Source organism: Drosophila pseudoobscura, chromosome X (genome assembly GCF_009870125.1).
Source record: "Drosophila pseudoobscura strain MV-25-SWS-2005 chromosome X, UCI_Dpse_MV25, whole genome shotgun sequence".
In the NCBI taxonomy this organism is placed as follows: domain Eukaryota; kingdom Metazoa; phylum Arthropoda; class Insecta; order Diptera; family Drosophilidae; genus Drosophila; species Drosophila pseudoobscura.
Genome location: NC_046683.1, coordinates 4,817,071 through 4,843,960, shown reverse-complemented (window position 1 = coordinate 4,843,960; position 26,890 = coordinate 4,817,071). Strand labels below are relative to the sequence as shown.

Below are 26,890 nucleotides of genomic sequence, written 5' to 3'. Positions count from 1 at the left end.
AAAGGAAAAGATGTGTGCCCGAAAGAAACTAAGCGACCCATGGTACTACATACTGGACATCAGCCGAGACATCATTTACTATGCAGGCCTTAGAGTCGATTTTTCAGGGATTGAGTTTCCAATAACACGCAAAGGAATCAAGCGCTTCGAACTGAACAATTCGGACTTCAGCGTCAATATATTTGAGGTGGATAGCACTGGTAAATTTGTGTTCGGCCCCACAGTACGCACAAGCGAGATTCGGAGCCGACACATAAATCTATTGGGCATAAATAATCGAAATAAACAGATTACCCACTATGCCCTTGTGACGTGCATGAAGAAGTTGCTGTTTTCACAATATAGCAAATCGCATAATTCGGCATATTATTGCCAGTATTGTCTGAAATTGTATTATACCACAAATAGACACCATAGCCCTACGGAGTGTGGAGAAAATGCTGCTTCTAGCCGGAAATAAATGCCAAAACTGTACAAATCGTGTGCGAAGGAACTGTTCCAGCTATGAAATGGAAAGCAAATTCTCACATGACAATAATAAAGAAAAACTAGAGACAACTTTCAACTGAAATTGTAAATAAAATGTCCTAACTATACCTATTGTAACTTAACCATGACCGCTTTAGAATTAGATATAATTTAGATAATGCTAACAGTACATACATAGCTAAAAAAATATTATAAATTTGCTTTATACATATGTAAATTAATAAAAAAATGAAAGTGGCGGTGGCCGAACGCCCGAGCCGAAGACCCTGGGAACACTATTGAAAACCGATGATCCCAGCTTCCAATAGAGATAACGAATTGTGTTTTCCTTCTGAGAGCATATTTCATTATATGTTTATCCGGATAAGCGACCAAAGACTTTCACCTTCACTTTTCCGTGTCCGGGCGAACCAATCAGGATGCTTTACCAGATTGGATGTTGGCGCATCGGTGCATCGCGCCAGCAGCAGGTACTGTTATGCCCACGCCATATTCCACTCTTCCTTTCATATAAGCAGGGGCTTACCAGGGGCTTCATCCTTCTTGTCTTCCGGTTCTTATGAGCGAGTGTGGCTCGATGACGGGGCCACGATGCCGTGCCCTCCTCGGGACACGTTTCCTGTCCCGCGAGGCTGATGCCTTTGGCCTGGGCGACCTTTCCGTTCGGCCACTGCAATGGCCCTCTTCCTTGCATCCCACGGTGTTTTCTCCGCCTTTCCGCCGTAGCATCTCGTCCTCTCTGGAGGTCCAAGGGATGTGCTCCAGGCTGGACTGTGGCAATCACTGGCTATCCTGCCGCGGGCCATAGCCATAGCAAGGTCCTGTGATCGGCGACTGAATTTACTCATAGGAGAGAGGTTCAAGCAAAGCTTGGAGCGCTCTCTTCTGACTTTTCAACCACATTTTAAGAGAGCCTCAACAATGAAAATAAATGTAGGGATAATGTATTTACATATTGTATAGGTGGGATTAGTGGGATATATGGGTTAATAGTAGCCTGAAATGAGCAGGAAACACCGAAACTAGCTGGCGTGTATGTCTTACGTCCAATCCAATCCAATCCAATCCGTCCGATCAGATCTAGCCATTCGAAAGCTGTCGCTGGACGCCCGACTCGGTTGCAACACACATTTTTAGCATAGGAACACTCCATAGAACACTCTCTAGTAGCACATTGGGAAGACCAAATCACACTCAAAAACTAGTTTACATAAAAGCTACAGCTACAATGAAGCCAGCCATCAAAGGCGATATCTGGCAGCAGCAGCGACGCAGCCGGTATGGGGCATGGGACGACCCTGGTGTCTCGATGTTTGCGGTCATCGGCCAGGAGCCCATCGAAAATATGCTGACCATGATGACGCCGCTGCCGCTCGGGACCAGCGACTTTGACAAGGAGGCCTATCCAATGCTTCACAAGACGTCGGATGCCGATAACGCGGTCTTTCGCACTGTCAAGTTCCAGGTGGAGCAACTGGCACTCAATCGCACATTGCAGATGCGTCCGAAGGAGGAGCAGAAGCGCATTGACAACGAAATCCTGCGGGCCCTTGTGAAAGAGCGCAGAAGCGAGATGGTGGCGGCCAGTCGGCGCATACAGCTCCAGCGGAACGTGCCCGAGCTGCGCGACCTGCAGCTGGAGATAAACGTGGCCAAGACGGCCCTGAGCGTCAGGAAGAGCATGCTCTCGGGTCAGGAGCAGAAGTGCCTCAACAAGAAGGCTGAGCTGGACGAGGCCCGTGCCCAACAGAAGCAGGTGGAACTGCAGCTGTGCAAGGAGCGGTTGGTGGCGGAACAGAAGAGCAAAGCCTTCCGTGAAGCACTGATGAGCCAGCTTGCGGAGGCAACCAAGAATCGCCTCCGGGAGCAGCAAGAAACCCAGGCAAGGGAGCGACGGGAGCTGCTCGAGTTCCAGAAGAAGTACGCTCTAGAGCTGTCGCAGGAGGCTGAGAAAGTGGCACTGCGGCGCAAAGAGCTCCAAGAATCCCTGAAGGAGACCTCCGCCCAGAAGCAAGCCGCCCTCGAAATCGAGGCAAGAAAGAATGTGACCCGCCCCCAGCGTGGGATTCTCGACTCGTTCGGCCCGACAACGGCTGCGTTCGTGGCCAAGGACATGAAGCGCCGCGCGGACGAGATCCAGGCCAGAGAGATCAACAGCGCCCGGCTGGGCGCTGAACTCAATCAGATCCGACGCGACCGGGAGACGAATGACGAGCTATTCATCGACCTGCTCGAGCGCGAGTACCGTGCCAAGGACACTAAGAAGGTCTTGGAGAATATTGCGGCCCAGCAGGCCGCGAGCTATGCGAACCGCGAGGAGGTGTGTCTGCAGCGCAAGGCAGCCAAGTACTTCCGGGAGCAATGGGCAGCCATCGGGAACAACATCCCACGCGACTCGACCTCCTTTGGCGAGCGTCAGCACTCCCTGAACGTCGGCCGCAACGCAATGATGCAAGAGAAGAATATGCAGTGCCACCGTGAAATGGTTGAGCTGGCCATTGCCAACAAGCACCACCGCAAGGCCGACGCCGAGTCGACTCGTAACATTACCTCGGCATTGGCCCAGCTCCAGAACGCAGAGGATCTTGCCGTGAAAGAGGAGCGACTCCGTATGCTCCGCAGCGAGCCCCGGGAGGTGCTCAACGCCATTCGACCCTTCGCCCTCACCGCCAGCGAGCACACGCTCCTCAATCTGGAAACCAGCAAACGTATCTGACTTACACATTCTGCATATCACCCATTCCATGCCAACATATGCTAAGGCCCAACGAAATCTATTAAAGAAATTCCTTTCTTCCCACTTGGGGAATTCAATAATTTAAGTTGTATTTTAGTTAGCTCTCGTCCTATTCCTTGCCATTTCAGGATCTATGAGTCTTGAGACCAGAGCATCGTAGGGAAATGCTGATGCGGCAAGGGCCGCGGCTCTACTCTTATAGCCGAAGCTCAAGCTTTTCCATATGTGTATCTTAAACCTCCCAATCCATTTCGGAAACGGAAACACTTGCTCCTCCGATTTCGGTTTGGCTTTGTTCAGTTTTTCTTGTTTATTCATCGATTGATTCGCTTAACAACTACATCATAGTATACTAGTATACATCTCGATTCAGATATGGTTGTGTCCTATTATAAGAGGGTCCTTAGAAGGTAGACGGGTTAGCTTTAGCCACAGCTCCTCTCGCGCTGCTTTTACCTCCAAGAAGACTTGTCTTAGCAATCAGTTCCTATTCGCGATCCACGATCCTTGACAGCTTACAGACTAATAAATGCATTTCGCCTCCGGTACGTTTTCAACTTGTTCCAAAGTTTTGGTTTCGGTTTTGTTTTGTTTTTTTTTTTTTAGTTTTGGTTTTTTTTTTAGTTGGTAAAATTTGAATTGATTTCGATGCTGCTTGGAAGTAAAAGCGCAAAAAGTTGATCCAAAGCCTCAAAAAACAAGCAAAAATTATAAAACAAATAGCACTCACTCACACAACAAGAGATTAGAGAACAGAGTGAAAAAAAAGGTTCTATAAATACCATTCAACCGGTTGGAATATGTACAATAAACAAATTGAATGGAAATCTATTCCATAATATAAATAAATAAATATACAACTAAATGCAACTTAATCGAATGATATATAGACATCTATATAGCGACCCTCAACTTATCTATAGGGATCTATTTATAGTATACAATAGGCGGATAAATGCACGCAGCGCAACAAACGAAACAAGATTCGAGCACCCACAGAACACACGCACACTATCTTCAACTAAATCCTACTAATACACAGTACAGGGGAAGGGGATAAGGATGGGGGGAAAGGATCAAAGGGTTTTTGGATTTAAGGATAGGGGGACAGGTAAAGTGCTTAGTCAATCACCATCGACCAGGGATGATCCACCCTGCCGTACTGGATGTCGGTTAGCGTCTCGCGGATCAGCTCGTGGACAGGCTTCTCCTGCTCCATGGTGGGGACATAGAGGTCCTGCCCAAGGTAGTTGATTCGATTGACGGGACTAACAACGCACGCAGTGCCCGCACCGAACAGCTCCAGCAACTGAAAGCACAAGGATCGAAGAAAAACTCAATTAGAACCGAAGTCAGGGCCAATGCAATCATCAGTTCGCTTACCCTTCCTTGGTTGAGCAGCTCACAGACCATGGGCATGGTGATGTTGGCTTCGCGCACCTTAAACTTGCCCCACTGGCGGGTCATGTTCAGGATGGAGTCGCGTGTAATGCCCGGCAGGATCAGGCCACTCAGTGGCGGCGTTATCAGTTCTTGTTCTGAAATGGAAATGGAAACGGAAACGGAAATGAAAACCAAATCTATGGTATGCTAGTGCCACTCGCTACTCACCTCCTTGATCGTTCACGTAGAACATGAAGATGTTCATGGTGCCCACCTCCGTCAGCTGGTGATCTTCACCGTACAGCCAGAGCACCTGCTGAAGGCCCCGTGCCGCCGCCTCCTTCTGCACATTGATGGTGGGAGCGTAGTTGGAGCCCATCTTGCGATTACCGACGCCGCCGGGCCAGGCGCGTGTATAGGCGGGATCGGCCAGCAGGGAGACGGCCCCCGAGGAGCCAGTCTTAAAGTAGCTGCCCACCGGACTGAGAATGGCGTAGAGCAGGGCCGAGTCTGAGGAGGCCACACCCAACGTGGGCTGATCGAGGATCATCAGAGATTAGTCATCAGATCAGATATCAGGGATCAGGGATCAGGAGTACTCACATCGATGCCAATGAGGGTAGGGCGGATGTACAGGCTGGCGGTGTCCGTGTGCGGCACCCACTCGGAGTCGATGGTTAGCAGGCGGGACAGGCACTGAACGAACTCCTTGCCTTCGAAGGTGGGAAGGCCGGAGCGCTGGGCGGCCAGGTTCATGCGGGCCATGTTCATGTCCGGACGGAAGATGCGGATCTTTCCATCGACCCCCCGGTACGCCTTCATGCCCTCGAAGAGCTGCAACGAATCGATCGATCAGTCAGTCGCCTGATAAGACACCCTTTGGCAACAGCCAGCAGCCGCTACAGCGATCGGATGAGATGAGATGAGATGGTATGCCGATGACGATGGTGATGGCAATGACTCGACATCGGCATAGATCACACGTGTCGTAGAGTGCCGTCCGCCTTGTCTACAGTTGCTGCTGGGTCATCCAAAGATTACGATACGGATGGTTGATGGTGTGTGGCGGGTGGCGGTTGGCGGGTGATCGGGTGAACGAAGGGTGAGTGGCAGAGCTGAGCCTGGAGTGGAGAGCGGTTGAGCTTACCTCTACGGCGTAGTGCAGGACCTTGGCAGCGGGATGCATGACCAGGTTCTCCAGCGGCGTGATCTCTGGCTTTTGCCAGCCGCCTAGGCTCTTGTGGTAGTAGATCTTCAGCATGTGGTCGGTGAAGAGGCGGCCAAAGCCAAGCTCCTCATCGTTGTCCGGCTTCGGCTGTAGCTGTTGGGGCGTGGCCAGGCGCACCGTCAACTGTGAGGCCTTGAATAGATGGCCCAGATCCTTGTCGTGCTTGACGGGCTCCGGGGCATGTGTGTACTGTGTGTTCACCGAGGCGGTGATCTCAAAGTCCACCGAGGACTTTTGCAGCTGCTGGGCCGCCTGGGCTGCCTTCAGCGACTGGTTGCTGCACAGGCGAATGGACTGGGCGATGAACTTGATCATTCGATGCTGGTTGCGGAAGATGTCCTGCAATGAATAGAACGTAAACGGCACACGGTCAGAATGTACGCTCCACCAAGTTGAGTGACTCTAAAGAGTTCATGATTGTATGCTAATTTTGGTCTAGACCCAAAATTCGATTTCCGAAACATCAAATCAATTTGCACTCTAATTAAAAACCACTTTCGATTTGCATGCCAGTCCGTCGCCGTTCCCCGTTCACCCAGAGGAGTGGGAATGGGAATGGGCTTCAGCAGGAGCTTCACCCGTCTAGATTCTGGGTCAGATCTGTGTCGCTAATCAGCAGAGTTCGGCGGAGACTTGTTTTGCTGATGCCTGCCCTGCGCCAAGCTGATCTTAAAGCTGATGAAATACCCCAAACTATAGACTAAGCCTTAGCCCCAGTCAATGCCAAAACTAGTCCAAAACTGCCATCATATGTCGCTGACATTGCATCAGCCGAAATATTTGTACAAAACAACAACGACTCGTTAGTATGTATGTATAAACATAAAAAATAGAGTTCGAAAACTGGTCGTCTAAATGTCTGCCAGATCGGGGCTTATCTCTCCCTCCGCCACCAGCCGTAGAGCCTATGATCTAGCGCCATAGATTACGAGTACGCCCGAGAGGGCAGTAGATAACATGTCTCCCTAAATTCCAAAAATAAAACATAATGTGTTCTATTTTTAATGGTTCATAGAGTGGGCACTGGGCACGCACAAGTGCTCGCATAATAGCTGATGAATCAATCAGTATTAATGACTGGAAATACTCTCTACTGGGTTTAACAGGATTTAATGGAGTGGACTCAGTACGAATATGTACGTTTCACCATTTTTTGAATGGATTGTCGCCAGATTCTTCGAGAAATTCGATTGCCAGCACAATGTTCTCCCATTTCGGCTAGAAGACTTCCAGTTCATTCACTTTGTTTTATAGCATAGACTTAAAGTGTTTCTGGATGAGTTTGCTGTTGCTGCTTTGGACATTGATAAACAACTCAGCCGAGCGTCGTGAATTCCATTTAGTAATACAGATACAGATACAGGCAAATACAGATTTCAGACTGTTGCCAACTTATTAAAAATTGTTTAATTAGGCTGCGCGAAGGGAAACATAATTTATGACCTGTCTGAATTTAGATGGGAATATTAATAGATTTAGATGAGACGTCGATTGGGGCTGGAGAGTTCGAATTCGCGGATGGTAGCATAATGTCTTGGAATTCGATTTCGACTGGATTTCTTGTATACATAATTCGGTTCAAGTTTGGACGGAGCTCGCTTAGATATTTGACGGTATTTCTATTGATTTGCGGTGGAGCTATTCAACAGTGTACAAACCTTTGCGTTTATTGCCATTTTGGTAGTCATGTTGCTGCCTATAAACTTTCTTTCCCGTTTTCTCCGATCTGGCAGACTCTCTTCGGTTCTTCTCTTCGCTTCCCGCTCTTTTGGCAAAGTGTCTTTCGGTGTTTGGGTTTGCTTAAACGTTCACGTTCTCGTTCTCACTTGGGCCTGGGCCTGTCCTTTGCACTTTGTCTCACTTGAATTGATTTATTGTTTCGCGTTCAGGGAATTGCACTTTACCGCACTCGAACACAGCAACAAAAAAAAACTGATATATCACAAAGTTTAAATATTTAATTGGGCTTCGATTTGCTTCTGCTTTGCTTCTCTTCGGCTATCAGGTATTCTTCTCGCACATGTGTGTCTGAACGAGTCGCTGCACGAAATGAGCTGATGCCGCATTGCGCTCCTCTATCTATAGCCGCCGCGGCGGTGGTCAGCACTTGGGTGTGTGTGTGTGAGCAGGTCGTACGACTGTCAGAGAATCGGAAGAATTGCTTTCGAAGAGACGGCGCTCGGCGGCAGAGCCGAGCCGCAGATTAAGAGAATTTGCGCAGAAAGCGCGAAAGAGAGGCAGCCAATACACTGTACACTGTACACTGCACTCCCAAAGTCGTATAAAATCAGTTCGGTTTTCAAAGCATATTTATCAATTGAAATGTACATATATCCTCCTTTGGCACAGCAAAGTTTTCCCGAGTGGCCAATTTTCGTGTTGGTCAGTGTAGCCCACATAACACACAGCACAGCATAAAATCGAATGTTTTTACTCCCTCTCTCGCTCTGGCTCTCGCGTCGGCTCCCGTACGACTCGTGTTTTTGAAAACACGATTGACGGCCCCCTTGGTGGGGGGGTACAGTAACAGTACCCCCCATGGGCTGTACGTACTTATTTGGACGCACCAATCCGACGACGATCTTTGGTAGGCAACGAAATTTTTTTTTTTTTATATATTTTTCAGCGAATGTTTTTTTTGCTTTTTGGGACTCGGCACAAAAACCAATTTCAGGCCATTATTTTCAGCTGATTTTGGGTGACATAGTATTTGTTCGAGTTGAATTTTGGGCGGCTTCTGGTAGTCTCTTCTAGTTTCTCTAGTTCTTTCTTTGTTTACTCGGTTTGGTGCCCGTGTACTTTTCCATTAAATGTGAGAACATAAATAAATAAGTACTATATGCCCAGGTACACACGATATGTACATAGATATGTATGTGTATACTTGTGGAAATATCCGTTTTTTTCCTACCCACATATGTATGTATGTATCTCCATGGGGGTTTTTCCAGTAAAACACATAGATAATGCTCCGCCAGTAATGAAATCGTTCATTAAGTTCAGTTTCTTTACTGCTACCGCTATCTGCATCCGTTTGCCCTGGGAAAGCTACGGAAATGATCGAGATCGTGGTGGTATGGAAAATCGCTGTCTAAATAACGCACATACATATGTTATCGCCTCTTCCTCTCCTACTACCTGGCTAAGGAGCAGTTCCGTTTTTTGTTTGTTTTTTTTTGTTGCGTTTCACCTTTTATTGTGCGAAAAAAATTATTTTGGGAAATATATGAAGGAAAATTGTTTTTCCACTCAGCTGAACAACATGATGTGCACATTTCGCTTTGTTTTTTGTATTTGTAGTTTCCCAAACTGATAAGGCACGTTCGTTCCCCGTTTTGTGTTGTTTTCCAAGCAACAGATTGTGCAAAAAAAAACACACTCGTGAAAGGTTACATATGTACATACCTAGAGCAGACACCAATTCGAATCCTGGCTGATGCAATATCTAAATCGAGAACATCATGATCTTAGCTTTTATGCTGCCCGCTGCCATGTGCTGTGGGTGTAACTTAAGAGAGCAGAGAGCATAGCTTAGAGCAGTGCGCTAAGAGCAAGCATTACATCGCGCTCTCTGTACGTGTCTCTTTCTGTGTGTGGTTTCTCTTTGGCTGCTGCGCTGCTGCGCTGCTGCTGCTGCTGCTGCTGGTTGATAAACAAATAAATTATCGTTGTCCTCATCGTCTTCATCGCTTCATGCCTATCGCGCGATACAAATACGAATAATTTCAATGTCAATGTACTGGACAGACTGTGCCTCTGTCTCTGTCCCTCGCACTCGCACTCGCACTCGCACTCTGTAGCTCTGTAGCTCTGACCCTGCCCTGTTGTAATGTGTGTCTGTGGGTCTATCTCTCTCTCTCTCTCTCTCTCTTCGTCTGTCCATTTTGGCCTCCTCCTCTCCTTAGTGGGTCACAGTGGCTGTGGCTGACCTTCGACTGGCTTCTTTCCTTTTCCTTTCGCTCTAGCATTCCCTCGCCCTATCTTGGTCGTTCTTTAGTATGGGGTGTTATTGTTATTAATAATATTTTAAGGCGAAGATCAACAAATTTGCACGAAAACAACTTGATAAACGATTCCCACGTGCATGCGTATGTATGTGCTGTTCGTATGTATATTCCGACGTAACTGAAAGATAAACAAACAATAAACGTGCACTGAGCGAAAGTGTAACGGGAATGGGAATGGGAGGCGCAGGCTATCCGATAGACAGGAACGATTCGCGAACGGGTGCACCGCACATCGAGAGCAAAAGTCACTGAACTGCTTACACTGCTTACATTCGAAGGCATGATCAAGGACGCCCACATTTCTGTGAATGACTGTACATACATACGTACATACGTACGTACGGATGGAGGGGTGTGTCCGTGTATGTATACAATATCTCACTATCTGCATGTGTGTGTGGGTGAGTGTTTTTTGGAGGCGCGTTCGCTTGAAACGGGCCCACTTTTCCCATGTATGTGTGTATTCAACGTCGCCACATGAGGCGTATGCGTAATATGCTGCCTTAACCTCCCCCCCCCCCCCCCCACTGCCCTTCCCCACTCGCATCGACTGACATGTTTTTTCCCCTGAATCTTTACAATCATTTTGTTATTGTTTTGATGACTTATTTTCGATCCGTTTTCCTTACCTTGATAACCAAACGCGTCATCCGAGAAGCACAGCATTCGGACTCGATCTCATTTGCATATACGAGTATACCCGTCTAGCCCCAGAGTGTATTGGATTCTTGAAGAGGCAAGAAGGGAAACCAGAGGTCAGCAGCAGCAACCTATGCACACTGCGTAGGTTAGGAAAGGGGTTTGTATGCACTGGAATGTATGCGTGACGATCCCTGGTATAAACCTATCCCAAACTCACTTAAGGATATGCACACTGACATTTGATTGGTATAATTCCTATTTCCTATTTCAATCATTAAAATGCAAACTAGGAAGTTCGAGTGTATATCTTTTCTATCTTGTCGAATCATAGTAGGAATATCTCTTTCTCTGGTTGTTTTCGTTTCATTCTGTAAATATTCATTATGTTTTCACCGGAAATGTATCACCTTGTTGTTGTTAACCCAAAATTGGGCTTGAGTTCTTGCTAATTCGAAATCGAAATCGAATTTGCAAATTACGCACTTGATGGCCAGCAGCAGGGTGAGATGGTGGCGGAGGGTGGTGGCGGTGGCGGTGTCGGTGTCGGTGTCGGTGCCGGTGGTGGTGCATATGTACAATGACGTAAAATCGGATTGGGGTTCAGCGGAGATCGAGCTACTTTAATCGCAGCCAACAGCCAACTATGTCGAGGCAATTGGAACTGCGGCACCCCGCTTAGGCATGCGCTGCCCCTTCCGCCCGACTCTCGAGTCCCGAGTGATCCAATTCAATGCGATTCACAAATTCAAATATCGCTTTGTTCGTAATGCTAGGGGGCTATAGGGTTTTACGGACGACGCAGTATCAATCGTATGATATGGCTACGATATAGGCAGTTAAAGGAATTTGCTGCCGCTTAAAAAACTGATCAACTGATCATCTGCCTCTTTTTTCTTGGGGCCTTATCAATCCTCTGACGCAAGGCCCTGGCACACGCCCTCCCCAAAAACGAAAGAAACAGCCACTCATGCTCAGTTATCAACTCCACGCCCACTGTTTTCCCCGGTCGTCGCCTTCCGTCGGTCCCCGCGATCACAAGATACACGTTTCCGGAGCTTTGGCTGTCAGGGAGTGCGGAGAGATAAAACTTGCGGAGACCCAAGCACAGATACAAATACAGATACAGAGCACCACATGATGCCGATCGGTTAGCTAGCTTGATGAATGCGGCTTTATCGCTGAAGCCCCATCTCCTGCCCCATCCCCTGCACCACACGACACCACACCACACCACACCACACCACACCACGCACCCGGTGACAAATCATTCAAGAAGCAAAAAATAAAGTAGATAGCACTTTAGTCAGCAGACCATCATTGGGCTGGAAATCCGCAAGTCATTTTGAGTGCGGATATGGGCACGTATGTACATATATCCTGTGTATATAGTACATATAGGATACATATATGCTCTGGCTTTTTCTACGTATTTTCCGAATTTATTCAGACTGTTATAGGAAATTTATGAGTCGCTTGATCATGTGAATGAATCCATTGGATCGGTATAAATTCAATGGAAATTTTACTGCTTTGGTTGGAATTATAAAGAAATGACATGAACCTTACCCTGAACTTGATTTATTCCTTTAAAGATCTGCTCTAATGCACGTACTATCCCGTCTACTGGGATAGCTTTAACATTGGTACAATATAAATATACATATGTATGTACATATATAGCATGGATGTTTATTATGGCCAAGAATCGTGGGCGGTGGAGCTAAGTGATTTATTTGCTTACGCGAGAGCTTTCTTTATTTTCTTGTTCGATTCGGCTGTCGGTTCTCCTCGCTCTCATCCCACAATCCACAATCCATATACTCGCACATTTTTTACTGCTCAAGGTCTTGTCCCGCCCTGCCACATGCCTGCCAACTCCCCCGTCCCCATGGTAGCCTCCAATTTTCACTGCCGATCTTTGGCATTCAAAAATAGCACTTATGAAAACCGCACAAAATGGAGAAAATAAAACAATCGCATTTTTTGTCGGTGTTTACCAGCTGCGTTGCTACTATCTATCTCTCTAATTGATTCTTTTTGGGAATTCTTTTCAAGGTTAGGGACAGTCGTAGGATAGATAGACAGTGGATAGATAGATAGATAGATAGATAGAGAGAGAGAGAGCAAGTTGGAGGATCATAACGTTTTACGATATTTTTAACGATCGCTCTTTATGGCCGGTGCCTGATCTCGTGTCCAGATCGCGTGCGGCCATCGGCAGAGGCCCATAGAAAAAAATCCCAAATTTAATGGAACCAACAAAATACCCACTATATTCCTATGTAGAGTCAATGACACGTGGGCGCTCAAAAGAAGAACAAGACCTGAAAAAGTAATGTACGTACACCCGACTCACCCGATAAGTACAAAAGGTCCGCCGACAGGTCCGATTTCCATAAATGTATATACCTTTCTGCAGAGAGTATTTTCTAAATTTATTGACATATATTTTCATTAGCTTGGATCTCAAACCCTATTAACTTAACCAACAATTTTTGTATGGTCATGTTTTCCTTTACTATTACCTCCCTTAAGAATATCTCCCATTCTTGATAAAAGTTGTTCCATAAAGTCTCTCTAACATATAGAACTGTCCAACCTTTTATTACCACGGAATCCTGTAACTTAATGATAGATGCCTTCACGGATTTATAGCAAAAGAAAAAGAGGAAAAGAAAAAAGGTCTTTAAGACCTTACATTCGATTGTTGTAATTTTTCTGGTGAATATACATAGGGCTTCCTTTCGTATTATTCAACTATGAAATGCCCACATATGTACATATATGTACATATGTATGAGCTCGGTTCTTAAAGATGTTAAGGAATATACAAAAATATCATCTCTGGGATAGAAAATTCTTTCCACCATACTTCGCAAACATCTGATTGTTCTGCACTGTATACTGGATTTATATAAAGTTTGTGCTTTGCTATTGAGAAAAGTGTTAACTGTACGTTAACTGTTGAAATTCTCAACTTTTGCCACCATTCGATGCTGGCAGGGTATGAGAGAGCGTATAAGGCCAACCAGAGCGAGAGGGGTGGGGCCAGGGCTTACATGGGGATCTTATACTTTGCCCTGCGCCTAGCATACTTTTGGGTGAGCCAACCATCGATGAGCATCCGCTAGTTGATCAGTGGTTTTTTCGTTTTTTCGTTAGAATCTATGCTAGATGCTAAATGGTTACACACACACACACACACACACACACACAGAGAGACGATCACCCACCATTTACATAGGAGCTCGCAATTTACCTGCGCGTGGCCGGGTCGAGCGGGCGAGCAGTCAAAAAAGCAAAACTTGATTCGGCAAAACGAAAAACAAAAAAAAAAAACGGCACACAAAGAAATACGAGAAATAATACGAACAAATATGTGTCTAGTTGGCAAGTCAATCAGTCAGAAAACAGAGGCAGAAAGACAGACAGTCCGACACAGCGACAGAGCGACAAAGCGACAGACAGACAGACAGACGACAGCAAGTGTCCAAATGAAATACTTTGTATCGTACACACAGACACACATGCACACTCGCCTCTTTGCGTGTATGAGTGGCACCTGTTCGAATCTGGCTGCGTACATTATACGCGCTCTTTGCCCGCCGGCGCGCGACTCTTTGGCTCTTTTTGCAAACATTTTGGCTGTCGCTATGCTGCGCGTGTGTCGCGCTCTTCGGCACCGCCTGCGGCTTGCCACATTCTTCTCTGCTCTCTCTCTGTGGGCCCAACAGTCTTGGCTTATATAATCAACGTACACTTGTACACTTCTTTTGGCCGGAATTGCGAGACGAGCCCTGAAATCTGACCAATCCGCAAGCGCTGGCCGATATGTGTGGATTATCTCACACACACACATGACAGATGACGCAGTGCGTCAGCAGATATGCTACATACATTCATACATATATCTGTTCTTAATGGGTAAATAGTGTCTTTGCTGGGTGAACGGGTGAAGGGGGGGGTGGAATAACCAGATGGATCTAGATGGGATGTCTATTTATGTAAATACTAACACACACGTAGGTATGTGTGTTTGCATATACATACATATATGTACATACATGTGAAGTAAAGATCCATCTTGGATCATAATTATAACTAATTCTTTTCCCTTATCATAACTATAATAACATATGTACATACATATGTATGTATCTCTTTTAACAACCATGGAAGAGAACTGTAACATAATAGTCTGTTTGTTCTATAGATTGTTATATCACTAATGTACAATGTATCGAAAAATTCTTTACCCAAAAAAAAAATTAAAACAATACAAAATTAGGGTATTGCTTATAATATGGTCCATGATATGATTTAATATATTTATACCATATGTACGTATGTGTATGTACATATGTATGTATGTACATTCTGACAGAGATATCGGAATACATATTTCTAACGACATTCTGTTGCTACCTGGCTGCTCGCCGAAACTCGTCGACAAAATATACAACAAATGTCTGAAAAAGGCCCCCCAAACTGGTCTCTGATCAGACACAATTCCAATTCCAAATCCAAATACATAAATAAATGCAAAAAACAATACAACAAGAAAGCTCCAAATAAATTGAACGCAAATACATTCAAATTGATGCCAGACCAGAGACCGGACAAAGGCGAAACAGTTCGCCATTTACTTTCGAGTAGCCTCAAAGAAACTTCGATTTGTGAGACCCATCAAATGGCATTTAATTACGAGTCTCTCGCTTATTTTTTATAATTTGGGAACTTTCATTATCAATGTCAAGCACGATTCTAATTAAACGCTTTCGAAATAAAAAAAAGCGAACGCTGAAAGTGATAAGGTTTGACGGCTGTTCGTTCCATTAATGGCTGTGGATATGAGGAGAAAATGTACATATGTATTCATGTTGAGCAGGGAGAGAGTGTCCTGATGCGTCCCCCGAAATAGTTCCAGCTGATTCCAGGTGGTTTAATGTTTTTTAAAAACTTGTTTGTGGTAGAGGGGCCTTCTGTAGAGGGCACTTCAACAGCCATTTACATTTCCATTCGCATTTGGAAGTATAGTTTAGCTGACAAATTGATTTAAATCTTTACAATATAAAGGACTTTTCTGAGGATGATGTTCTCATCCCATAATTGATACCAAGGAATTTTTTAATTGCAAAATACTCGTTCGGCTATTGATCTATACATAGTACACAGTAGGTAGGTATATTTTTGAATGTTTCGTACATTCTCGTCCACTATCAGTCTCCTATCGGTTAATGGGATGGGTTTCGTGATTTATTTTTAAAGTCGCTGGCAACCAAAGCTTATCAATCTATTGGGTAATGTCAGGGGGAAGCAGGTGCGGAAGGAGAAGGAGGGCAATGGGGAAGCTCAGGAGGTGGGCCTGGCATCGCGTGTTTGGGACTGTTGCTAGAGGGTCTCTTATCGCCATCCACTGAGATCGATGTGCGTCATCGCGTTGGGATCTGAAGGCTGAAGGGCTTCCCACTGGCACAGGTCCTGCTCTATATAGTACTCCAGTTTCAGCTCCATTGGTCATTGTACCCGAAAGTCAATTGCAGTTACCGACATATGGCAGATCGGTATTCGGTTACGCTAGTGATTCGAACCGGTTCGGACAGCCATTCACCAAGCATTCACGCATTACATCCGCCGAGATCAAATTGCACAGTCCCCGTACTTATGTGTATGCATATAAACCACATGAACATGTGGATCAAACTGGTTGGTTCGACGCCAGATCGATCAGTCTTCAGCCCAAACGAGGCCTTCCTACATGGCCCGCATCGGGGTGCACTTACTTCAGACATACATAGATACATAGATTAACAAAATCTTTGGCGTGGCCGAGTGTACCGTACATAGACTCGTCTGTATTTACAAGGTTTTCGAAATAAATAGTTACAATACAATGCTTCGTTTGCTGAGGTAGGGGCGCTCGCAGACAGTGCCTGTTAGGGAATTTTTTTGATGTGCGACTTTGTGTGCTTCACCTTCGACGTGAGCACGTCGTAGCCCAGGCTGATGATGTTGTCGTAGAAGATGCGGTAGTGGGTGGGTATCCAGTAGAAGTTTATGAACTGCGCTGCCGGCCACACTGTCCACTCGGCCGCGTACAACTTCCAGGCCTTGTCCTTGATCTCATCCCACACCTCGTGCTTGTCCTTCTGCTCGAGTAGTCCTAGGGTGACAAAGAAGACGCTGATGTAGACGGGCGAGCAGATCAGCTGGTCGAGCACAATTTTCTTGGCCACCACGCGCATGCTGCGGCCGGGCATCCGCTTGTCTAGCATCTTGTACCAGAAGTGGCAGATGATGCCCACGGTGACACCGCTGGTGGCCATGTGGCTGGTGCGCAGGCTGTCAAACCGTTCGATCTCCCCACTGTAGATCTCCAGGTGTTGCTCCATCACATCGCCGAGGCAGCTGAGCGTCAGCGAGATGCCTACGTTGGTGAACAGCAGGAACCTATTGCTGAACGCTCTCGCGTGCCACTCACGCAGCTTCTGCATTAGTTTGGCGCGAGAGCGGAAGCCGGAGCCGGAGCCAGTGCCAGAGCCGGTGCCAGTGCCACTGCCGGTGGCAACATTCCGCAAGAGGTTCAGTCTGATGAGGCGCCCGCTGCTCGCCGCGGTTGAGAAGAGGATCCGGGCCTGGCAGCGAAGGGATTGCATATTGTTTGTTTGTAATGTGCGAATAGTTTGGAGGAGTGTGGACGTAACAGAATACGGTTTCACGGGTCGGTTGGGTTGAAACGAAATTTACATGGTCGCCAATGCAGTGCGTTGCAGCCACGGGTCGGTCCAAAGGTTGCACTGTTGATGTTTAATTTATTCTAAACCTAATTTAAACCGTTTTGTACATGATTTTCCTAAATATTTAATAGACTTGACTTTTAAAAGGCCAAAAGGCCAGAAAAACAGGCCAACAACAATCACGTGTAGTAGCAGCTGTTCAACCAGGGCTGGACATGTTATCGACCCATCAACCGATATGTACAATGTCACTGTAACTCAAAACGCAGCTAAAATGTCTCGAAACTATATATATTCTTAATGGGGATATCGTTATAAATCATTATATTCACTTCAAATAATCGTAGTAGCAAATAAATATATACTTGATGCTTTATTATATCGATGGCTCAATCGATAGTGATATCGATAGTAGAATATAGCGACAACTCTAGAAAGCATTCCATTGCGTTTTGTTTTATTTTTTTTGCAAGCGTCGCAATAAACAAGTTGTGAATCTTAATCGGTGATTGTCAGTAGCTGCCTTGGACCCGCCCCCCACATCAATTGTTAAGTCTGTAATCGTCCGTCTCCTGGGTGTCCACTGCTGAGCGATCGCAGTCAAGAGTCCACCCAACAGCTGGGGTGAGGTATGTATGTACATATCATAAGTATGTATGCATGTGTAGCTTTTTGTTGTGCAAAGTAAGGCAATTAATGTACTCCAAAACAAAAGCACAGCAGATAAGCATTACAACGATTGCATCGCGCACTGTCATAGCGTCTGGGAATAGCACTTTAACCATTTTTCCGCCTAGATTCCAAGGCAAACAAAGGAACGCTGCTACACACAAACACGGCCGCAATCACACCAATCTCTAGCATACACACACTAACGCACTTGGGGAAAGAGTGAGAGAGAAATGGGACGCGTATTTCTGGAGCACCTGGGAGGCCTGAAGCTATTCAACTGCGCCCAGTGCCACACGAACCTGACCAACCGCAGCCAACTGATCAGCACGAGATTCACTGGAGCGACGGGTAAGCCACATCACTCCATAACCCATCGAGGAGTTATGCAACGGATGGCAGCTGGAATGGCATTATTATTATATCTCATCGCTCCCACAGGCCGTGCATACCTGTTCAAACGCGTGGTCAACCTGACCTTCAGCAACATCCAGGAGCGTGTCATGCTCACCGGGCGGCACATGGTGCGCGACGTCATGTGCAAGAACTGCGGTGCCAAACTGGGCTGGATGTACGAGTTCGCCACCGAAGAGTCCCAAAAGTAAGTATCCCTATCGCACTGTTAGGATCCTCACCCTAGCTCCTTCACTCCGCTCCTCTCGCTCTAGATACAAAGAGGGACGCGTCATCTTGGAGTATGCATTGATTAATGAGGCCGAGGGCTTTCCCGCAGAGGCGCCCACCACGAGTCACTGAATCCGAGCAAGAACAGTGCTAGCCACTGGCATACCAGTCCAGCCCGCACCAATTCGCACCCTGAAGAAAGCATAAGCATGCATAAGGCGAACCGAACCGCGCATAACCCTTAGTATTGAATAGCAAGCCGAAGGCGAGGGCTTTTATAAATTAAGCCTAATTTAGAGAACAGATCGCCGTAGTCAATGATTGAGCTCCGTGTCCGTGTCGTGTCTGTGCCCAGAGCGGGGAGCATGATCATCTCATCCCGACAGAAGACGAGACTATGGCACTGTCTTAACGATACTTAAACGTAGTTTTAGGCCTTTAGCACATAAGCAGCTGCGGCTCCGCTCCCCTATTGTAAAATACGTCATGAGGCTGAACTGCTAAAAGGTTCGGTTCCGGTCGCTGTGGCACCTCACAAAAGGCGAGCCAACCAAACGATTGATCCGAACAGATTACCCTTAAATAATCACATTTGTGTCTTTTTTTAAACGAGATCTCTAGCCCGTAAATAAATCAACAATAAAGCACACTGATCCATCGAATATTACAACAATTTAAGGCGCTTAGCTGTTTGTTCTTTGGTTCTTTAGTTGTCATCTCTTCACTTTTGGTCACAACTGCATCAAAAATGCATTCATTTCTATAATTATTGGTGTGTATCCATTGTGTTTGTTTTCGTCTAAAAGTAATATCTCTAGTTTTATTTCCGAAGCTTTTTCTCCATGGCCAAAGCATTCTCGCTGGCAACCATTTGGAATTCCTGGAAGCGCTGCGACACACGCTGGTTCATCTTCAGGTACTTTTCCATACAGTTCAGCGAGCATGTCTTCTGCAAAAAACACAAATGGCGGATGGATACTGGTCAATTGACTGAGCGAATCTCATCTGACTTACCTCGCTCTCCTTTACGTCACGGCATGTGAAGTCGCGAACGCAGTCTGTGAAGCACATCTCGGATAGACGGTTGTAGGACAACAGAAAGTCGGAGAACTACATAGGTGGATCAGCGGTTAGTTTAGTGAATTTGTTCACAATGTGTATAGACTGCATTGCATCACGTTGGGAATGATGTTGCGGAAATCAGGCGCGAATAATGACTTTGCACTCACCGTCTTCATCTGCTCCTTGTCCAGATCACTCAAAGCAATTTTTTCCGGCGTTGTATCCATGTTCTTTTGTTATGTTTAATTGAAGTTTTCTCAATAATTAGTTATTCAAGGGGAATTGAATTGAATATATAGTAGGGACAGCAGTGCAATGTGACCTTATCGATATGACATACGGTCTGACCCTCAGAAATATACCAGAACTATGTCATATATTTAAAAAAAACAAACCGTAAATAAACTGACGAATTTCTTGTATTCAAGTTGCATCATATTCCTCGTTTTGGATATTGCGTTGAATATAACTAGCTAGCTAATACCTGGGGGTCTGAACTCCTAATTGTATCCGATTAAAACATCAATTTCCTACTAGACTGGTTAACTTTATCTCATCAGTTCTCATCTCTATTGGGTTGTTTATAAAATAAGGTTTAAGCAAAAGCGGTCAACCCTAGAAAAGTTACCATGGATCTACATCGGCTATTTATTTTAATAAATATAAGCAGGTCCTATCTACAAGAAGAATTTGCAAACAGTATTATTTTCCGCGGTTTGATTTAAGTTGTTACCCAGTTTCAATAAAGGGGGCTTAAGTGGGCTAAGTTTTTTCATCGGTATATTTACGGTATATTGTCGCAACGAGTCAGTATATTTTGGTATTTTCGGAGGTGGAAATTTACGCAGAAACCGAAATAAAAATAGCATCGACCGCCGGAAAACTACTGCACAAAGGTACGCAACCCTTGCACGGTGGAGGCCAACATAGCAGATAAGAGGAAACAGCAGCAGCAGAAGGAGGAAGAAGAAAATTTGTCAGTGTATTTGTAGTATATTTTTAAAGTGACGCGGTATATTTAGGTATATTTTAGTATATTTCAGAGGGTGCTAATCCGGCAGCCATCTTTTTTTTCAATACAATCAAAAATTTTCTGCTGGGTGGCTGGGCGTGTCTTTCGAGTGCTGGAAATCTAAAATTTTCAGCGACGCAATTGCAAGTGTTTAAAAAAAAAAAGTAGAAGCATTAAGTATTTACAAGCCGGAATAAAGCCACTAACACACATCGCCAAAATGCCACGATACCGGGAATGGGACCTGGCCTGCAAAGTCTACGTGGGAAACCTGGGCTCATCTGCCTCCAAATACGAGATTGAGAACGCTTTCAGCAAGTATGGACCCTTGCGCAACGTTTGGGTGGCCCGCAACCCGCCAGGCTTTGCATTTGTGGAGTTTGAGGACCGTCGTGATGCAGAGGACGCAACCCGTGGCCTGGACGGAACCCGCTGCTGTGGCACACGCATTCGCGTGGAAATGTCTTCTGGTCGGTCACGCGAAGGACGAGGCGGTGGCGGCGGCGGTGGTGGTGGCGGCGGAGGAGGTGGCGGTGGACCGCGTCGTGGCGCCCGAAGCGGCAGTGGGGGCGGCGGCGGCGGTGGTGCCCGTGCTGGGGACGGCGGTGGACGATATAGGTGAGTCTCGGCAATAGGTTATGAAATTATTAATATGTTCGTTTCCATGTGTAGGTGCTTACACACACACAGAGCGCGCGCACACACGCATGCAGATGTGCATGCAGAATATTTATGGTGCCATCGGGCCGTGCATGTGTGCGTGCGTATGGTTGCGAAAAAATCGATTTTAGTATACATACACAAGAGAAAGAAAAGAAGAAAAAAAGAAAGAAAGAAACATTGATTACATGTACATGTCCATGCCTGGTGCGCGCCGCGCACAGTGGCGTCTGCACAGTGGGGAACGGAACAGTCGATTGCGCACAAGTCGTCCGAGGTGCCACTGTCGTACACTGAGGGTCAGCAGCCGTGACGTCAGCGTCAACGTCCCGTCCTCCTACGCCCACAGGCAGATGCTAGGCCTTTTTTGCATGCAAACTTTTAACCTCATCCGCATCCGCATCGCTGTGCACCGATGCATCATACTATTCTTATGCTTTTCACATTCATATCGCACAGACTCGGCCTGGCCGAGGGTGGGGTAGAGGTTAGGGGAAGGGGGAGTGGTTGAACAAAACCCAAAAACAAAAAGAAAAACCTTTGAAAATTATGTTGTGTTTTTGTAACTTGCAATGAAAAATGGAACGAATGGAGCCAGTTTTAATGTGGTTTCACAATCATTTTGCAGGATCAAGTCTTCTACTACTACAAGCACAACAACAACAACAACTACAACAATAAGAACAACAACAACAGCTACTACTACTAGAACTTCTACTACTCCTCTTCCTTCAACAAGAACTACTACTACAACAACAACAACCACCACCACCACCACCAGAACAAGTTCACGTCTCACAACTACTACAGCTCCTGCTCCTCCTCAGACACACATTTCACCACCAACTCCAACAAGAACACCAACAATACCATACACCACATCCAACTGCAAACGAAAGTTGTGTGGCTTTAGTATGATATTTGCCGATTTCTGCTACTTCAACAAGTTCGATATATTCCGTTGACAGCAACAAATGACGATTACAGCAACACTAAATGCACACATGCTCCCTTCCACCACCACCACCACCACAAAAACAAAACACCACACCACACAGCTACCACTACCCCCACCACCACCCACAGGATGGGATGGGATGGGATACCTGGGTGCAGTCAGTCCAGTCCAGTCCACACCATCATCAACAACAACCAACAACTAGAGGCTATGGCTATGGCTGCAACAGCAACAGCAAAAACGAAAAATCAGCACACCCACCCACCCAACCACCCACGACATCACCAGACATCAGTCATAGTTCATTTTGTTTTCTTTTGTTTCTTCTGATTTATGTTCTGTTGCAAGCAATTCAAATATTGTTGACTGCAGCAATCAGCAAACGCGTGCAACTGTAACCACACTAAAAACAGAAGCAGCACAGCAGCAAGTGCGACAACAAGAACAGCAACAAAGCCAGCAACACTCTAACCATAACTGTTCCAGAGAATCCATCCGAATCCAAGTCAAACTCCAATTATAACTCTGTACAGAAGCACACACACACACACACACACGCACACGCTCAAAACCAAACACAAACGAAACGAAACCCAGATACAGACACCAATTCAACCCGATCCAATCCAAGCCCCATCCCAATGCAATCGAATCCAGCAACGCTTCATTCAGGCAACTTGGTCCAACGTCAACGTTCTTAGGCCTCGACTACTTCTCTCCAGAGCTTCAAGTCGATCGAATTGTCCCCAACCTCAGCCACCATCATCACCAATCAATCAGCCAATCAACCAACCAAACAACCACCACATCATTTGTCATCTTCAGCGCAGGCTACCAGCAACAGCTACAGCTACAATTACAACAGCTAATACTACTACTACTATTTACTTCTACTATTACAACAAAAATTCAACAACAACAGCAACAAGAATCAAAAGAAAACACCAACAAGATTTGAGAGCCGGCAATGGAAGTCGATCCGATCCGATCAGATCCGATACATTCCTTTGAGATTGGCTCCCCTTCCCGTTGCTGGCTCTTGTTGGTACTGGTACTGCGCCTACTCAACCTCCCAGTAATTGCACCTGTTCCTCTGCTCACCTCTGCTCAAAGCTCAAAGATCAATCAATCAAATCAATGAATGAATGAATGAATCCAATCCAATCAAATCGATAAGCTCTTGGGGCTGCTTGAGGCCTTCACGCTAATGCCATTGCAAAGCAACCCCTCTTCAATCGCAGCAAGTATGAAACCTTTCTTGGCCGCCAAGCAGAAGCGCAGCTTAACCCAAAACCAGCAGCCACAACGACTGCAGCGAAGATGCAATGTTTGGTCTAAGAATACTCGTATTAACAGCATTAACCAAATGATCTATTCTGTATTTTGTTATTTAACTATTTTTTTTTTTCTTTTTGTATAGTTTTTGTGGTACGGTTTCGGTCTCTGTTTCTGTTTCCGTTTCCGTTTCCTGTTCTTTTTTTTTTGTTTCTGTTCTTTTGATCGTTCTCCTCTTTTATTTTTTGCGTCTTGCTATAAATGTTGTTCACGCTAATGGTCTGCTCTATATATCTGTATATATGTATGTGTGTGCATGCAAAAACCCGATCAACTCAAAGCAAACCTCTTCACCCACAATGCAACAACCACCCAGCGCAACCAAGCAAACACCAGGAGCTAGAAGGCCCTCGACTTACTGGTCGTCGTCGTCGTCGTCTCTTCTCGTCTCTGCTCGTCTCGTCTCGCCCTGCTCTGGTCTGGTCTGGTCTCGTCTCGTCTCGTATCTCCATCTCAAGCATCGCGGATGGCGGCGTCTTCAGCTCTTTGGGAGCGCACCACCACCACCACCACCACCACTACCACCACCAACCAATCATTCCTCCACAGTTGCCGCTTCTACTGATGCTGCTTCCACTACTGCTTCTCCATCCAACTCCGACCAACTTCTTCAGCTGCAGCCAGAAGGCGATAAAATAAGAAAAAAAAAAAAAAATACTATATATATATATATATATATATGAAAAGAAAAGAAAGAAAGAACAGTCATCACCAAAACCACCAAAAACAACACAAAAAACCACCACAGTACCACCAATCCACAACCACAGACACTTAATCAATCGAAATCAGAATATCAGTATCAGAATCGTATCAACTGTCCTACAACTACAACTACAACTACAACAACAACTCAACTACAACTCAACAACAACAGCTACTATTACTACAACTACAACTACAACTACAGTCTTCTCAGTCTGCTCTGATCATCAACCAACCAATCAATCAGCCAACTAAGCAACCAACCAACCAATCAACCAGTCAATCAACCACCAACCAACCAACCAACCACCACCACCACCAACTACTTATGTAAAGTCACACCACCACCAACGCTTTCGTAACGGGGCCCAAAAGTCTGCCACAAAATCTGCCACCTCAACTCAAATCTCGACCACCTCAACCAAGCTCAAGCCAGCTCTCAGCTCTGCTCAGCTCCAATCAGCAGTCCGCTCCAATCAACTCCGCTCAGCTCAGCTCTGCCTCCGTTCAGATCAGATCAACTCAACCTCCAACTCGACCTCGACCTCAACCTCAGCTCTGCTCAGCTCAACCCACAGTCCAGCCCAGCCCGACTCTGTTCAAGTTGTGTGTGTTGTTTGATCGAGACTACATTCTCAACTATCAACTTTACCTACATATTAAGGAATTGCTAATTATTACATTCATTTTCAGTCAGCAACAGTACAAAAACTATTAATTTGTATTTCTCTCTCTCTCTCTCTTTCCTCTCTCTCTCTTTTTCCCGCTCTTTCTATCTCCATCTATGGTGCCCCCACCCCCCATATCCATATAATTTCAGATCAAGGTCCCCAAGAAGGTCGAGGACACGCAGTCGCAGCTTCTCAAGGGATCGTCGCAGCCGTTCCGACTCCCGGGATCGGCACTAGGAGGCGAGGGGATACCGTTGCAGCAGATTAAACCTATACATATATATATAAATATATATATATATACACACATACATATATATATATATATATACACTTACACAGGCTCACCACACCACCTTCCCCTTTTAAAAATAAAATAGAAACACCCCCACAGTCACATAGAGATAGTAGAGCGCGCTACAGTTGTGGCCGCAAAGTTATTGATTCACCAGACAGCAGCAGACAGCAGCTACGAAATTCCTTTAATCATGGAGTAAAAGCCATCCCTATGTGGATGTAAGTTTAAAATAATTGTAAATTTTATCAGTTTATTGGATGCCCCCCTAGGGGCGGATTAAGTAGAGTTTGATCGTAACAGTAAGACCCACAACGTAATTTCCTCCTTCCCGAACCCTACGCGCATCATGGCCAATTGGTAAGGAGGGAAGCGGTACAGTACGGTACACATTGGTATATAGGAGCTGAGCACATGTTAGATTCTAACCGTCAGATCAGGTCAGCATGCAACAGCAACAAACAACAACAACAGAAACAGCACACGGAAGAACAACAATGAACAGAACAAAAGGTAAATGCGATTTAACATTCATGGACGCATTTTATTGTTATTTTTTTGTTGTGTTGTTTATTTCAAAATCTGTCGTAACACAAAATGTCTACAAAAAAATAAAAATACAAAAAAATACTGAAAATTAATGCGAGTTTCTATTAAACGAGGATTGGTCATTTATATCCTTAGCCATGGTTATGATCCAGCATGATTGGAAAAAAATATCAGCCCGGTTTTTGATTATGTAAGCCTAACTATGCAATCAAATCAGAAAGAGACGGACTCTGTTCTCCACGGAACAGAGCAGGATAGCAAGCTGTTCAGATGTATGTAGATGCATGTACTATCCTTGAAAAATAATTAAAAATTGTCAGAAGAGTGTAACTCTCAGACCCCATAGATATGTATGTATATACATACATACATATGTCTATATATTTATGCATATATACATATGTTTTTAATATATATCGGACAACTATATATCATCATAAAGCAGCCATGTAAATGATTTATGCACCCTTGGGTGTATTATATTCACCGAATTCAGTTCATCGAAAAATCGAACTTTGCTATATACTTTAACCCATTAAGGGAAATTTCGTATTTAAATACCCATGAAAACTATACAAATTGAAAAATTTTAGAGCCAAATTGGTGAAAGATAACGTAATAAATTTGTTGTAATGTAAAGACTAGACCAAATACTTCATACAGCATAATTTTTTGTGGGTTACCTTAAAAATTTCATTTTTAAATATACATTTTTTAAGTATACAGTAGTCCGAAAAATTATAATCGCGCAAAGTGTTTGTACAGTTTCTTTGTGCAATAGAAATAAAATTAACAGCGATATTTTAACATGGATTTTAAGACTTTGTGAAAAACAGTAACATGTTTCCAAAAACGAGCATTTTGGTATTTAAATAGCCAGGCTATATTTTAGGTGCTACTATGGTATCCAAAGAAAACATATCAATATTTCATCAAAACCGCACGAGCCGTTTAGGAGCGGTCTATAATGGATTAACGCTATTAAACTCTTTAAACTGGCTGCTGTCGAACCATTAATGCTGGCTGCTATACAACTTTTAAAGATGGTGTCTATAAAACTGTTAAAGCTAGATGCTATGAACACACAAGCCCGTCAGGCTGTAGGAAAACAACTATTAAAAAACATT

The 26,890-nt window shown here is 45.2% G+C and overlaps 6 protein-coding genes across 9 annotated transcripts; 3 read left to right on the top strand and 3 right to left on the bottom strand.

Annotated features, from left to right (window-relative positions):
- The first annotated feature begins 1,552 nt into the window (after positions 1-1,552).
- Positions 1,553-3,311, top strand: LOC6902151 (myosin heavy chain, embryonic smooth muscle isoform). Its single transcript, XM_002133646.3, has one exon. It carries the CDS (start codon positions 1,718-1,720, stop codon positions 3,203-3,205), a length of 1,488 nt encoding a protein of 495 aa, XP_002133682.2. The 5' UTR covers positions 1,553-1,717; the 3' UTR covers positions 3,206-3,311.
- Positions 3,312-3,505: 194 nt separating this feature from the next.
- Positions 3,506-7,919, bottom strand: Bcat (Branched chain amino acid transaminase). Its single transcript, XM_001355490.4, has 6 exons — positions 7,496-7,919; positions 5,757-6,176; positions 5,213-5,443; positions 4,838-5,144; positions 4,610-4,764; positions 3,506-4,535 (listed from the first exon to the last, which is right to left on the bottom strand). Exons 1-6 carry the CDS (start codon positions 7,523-7,525, stop codon positions 4,347-4,349), a joined length of 1,332 nt encoding a protein of 443 aa, XP_001355526.2. The 5' UTR covers positions 7,526-7,919; the 3' UTR covers positions 3,506-4,346.
- Positions 7,920-16,302: 8,383 nt separating this feature from the next.
- On the bottom strand, positions 16,303-17,452 carry LOC4815690 (mpv17-like protein 2). Of its 2 annotated transcripts, XM_033384784.1 has the most exons (2): positions 17,234-17,452; positions 16,303-17,121 (listed from the first exon to the last, which is right to left on the bottom strand). In XM_033384784.1, exon 2 carries the CDS (start codon positions 16,978-16,980, stop codon positions 16,423-16,425), a length of 558 nt encoding a protein of 185 aa, XP_033240675.1. In that variant the 5' UTR covers positions 16,981-17,121; positions 17,234-17,452; the 3' UTR covers positions 16,303-16,422. The 2 variants fall into 2 exon arrangements, with proteins under 2 accessions (XP_033240675.1, XP_001355527.1); XM_001355491.4 differs by having other exon boundaries at positions 16,303-17,452.
- A 158-nt stretch (positions 17,453-17,610) lies between these two features.
- Ype (yippee zinc finger protein) lies at positions 17,611-19,178 on the top strand. 2 transcript variants are annotated; one of them, XM_001355492.4, is made up of 4 exons: positions 17,611-17,852; positions 18,021-18,243; positions 18,334-18,493; positions 18,561-19,178. In XM_001355492.4, exons 2-4 carry the CDS (start codon positions 18,126-18,128, stop codon positions 18,646-18,648), a joined length of 366 nt encoding a protein of 121 aa, XP_001355528.1. In that variant the 5' UTR covers positions 17,611-17,852; positions 18,021-18,125; the 3' UTR covers positions 18,649-19,178. The 2 variants fall into 2 exon arrangements, with proteins under 2 accessions (XP_001355528.1, XP_033240676.1); XM_033384785.1 differs by having other exon boundaries at positions 17,611-17,856.
- A 21-nt stretch (positions 19,179-19,199) lies between these two features.
- Positions 19,200-19,926, bottom strand: Tim9a (translocase of inner membrane 9). Its single transcript, XM_002133647.3, has 3 exons — positions 19,746-19,926; positions 19,531-19,626; positions 19,200-19,465 (listed from the first exon to the last, which is right to left on the bottom strand). The coding sequence occupies exons 1-3, from the start codon at positions 19,803-19,805 to the stop codon at positions 19,337-19,339; spliced, it is 285 nt and encodes a 94-aa protein (XP_002133683.1). The 5' UTR covers positions 19,806-19,926; the 3' UTR covers positions 19,200-19,336.
- Positions 19,927-20,633: 707 nt separating this feature from the next.
- On the top strand, positions 20,634-25,851 carry Rbp1-like. Of its 2 annotated transcripts, none has more exons than XM_033384783.1 (2): positions 20,634-21,208; positions 21,879-22,324. In XM_033384783.1, exons 1-2 carry the CDS (start codon positions 20,811-20,813, stop codon positions 22,213-22,215), a joined length of 735 nt encoding a protein of 244 aa, XP_033240674.1. In that variant the 5' UTR covers positions 20,634-20,810; the 3' UTR covers positions 22,216-22,324. The 2 variants fall into 2 exon arrangements, with proteins under 2 accessions (XP_033240674.1, XP_001355529.2); XM_001355493.4 differs by lacking the exon at positions 21,879-22,324 and adding an exon at positions 25,069-25,851 and having other exon boundaries at positions 20,638-21,208.
- The last annotated feature ends 1,039 nt before the right edge of the window (positions 25,852-26,890 follow it).

Excerpts from the sequence above, each read along its gene's own strand:
- LOC6902151 (XM_002133646.3), top strand. The coding sequence starts at position 1,718 with ATGAAGCCAGCCATCAAAGGCGATATCTGGCAGCAGCAGCGACGCAGC.
- Bcat (XM_001355490.4), bottom strand. The coding sequence starts at position 7,525 with ATGACTACCAAAATGGCAATAAACGCAAAG. Across the intron at positions 5,444-5,756 it reads TCCTGCACTACGCCGTAGAG|CTCTTCGAGGGCATGAAGGC; the intron begins GTAAGCTCAACC and ends GATTCGTTGCAG. Across the intron at positions 4,536-4,609 it reads AGCTGCTCAACCAAGGAAGG|TTGCTGGAGCTGTTCGGTGC; the intron begins GTAAGCGAACTG and ends TTGTGCTTTCAG.
- LOC4815690 (XM_001355491.4), bottom strand. The coding sequence starts at position 17,142 with ATGCAATCCCTTCGCTGCCAGGCCCGGATCCTCTTCTCAACCGCGGCG.
- Ype (XM_001355492.4), top strand. The coding sequence starts at position 18,126 with ATGGGACGCGTATTTCTGGAGCACCTGGGAGGCCTGAAGCTATTCAAC. Across the intron at positions 18,244-18,333 it reads GAGATTCACTGGAGCGACGG|GCCGTGCATACCTGTTCAAA; the intron begins GTAAGCCACATC and ends TCGCTCCCACAG. Across the intron at positions 18,494-18,560 it reads GCCACCGAAGAGTCCCAAAA|ATACAAAGAGGGACGCGTCA; the intron begins GTAAGTATCCCT and ends CTCTCGCTCTAG.
- Tim9a (XM_002133647.3), bottom strand. The coding sequence starts at position 19,805 with ATGGATACAACGCCGGAAAAAATTGCTTTGAGTGATCTGGACAAGGAG. Across the intron at positions 19,627-19,745 it reads ACAAGGAGCAGATGAAGACG|TTCTCCGACTTTCTGTTGTC; the intron begins GTGAGTGCAAAG and ends CCACCTATGTAG. Across the intron at positions 19,466-19,530 it reads GTGACGTAAAGGAGAGCGAG|AAGACATGCTCGCTGAACTG; the intron begins GTAAGTCAGATG and ends TGTTTTTTGCAG.
- Rbp1-like (XM_033384783.1), top strand. The coding sequence starts at position 20,811 with ATGCCACGATACCGGGAATGGGACCTGGCCTGCAAAGTCTACGTGGGA. Across the intron at positions 21,209-21,878 it reads GACGGCGGTGGACGATATAG|GATCAAGTCTTCTACTACTA; the intron begins GTGAGTCTCGGC and ends ATCATTTTGCAG.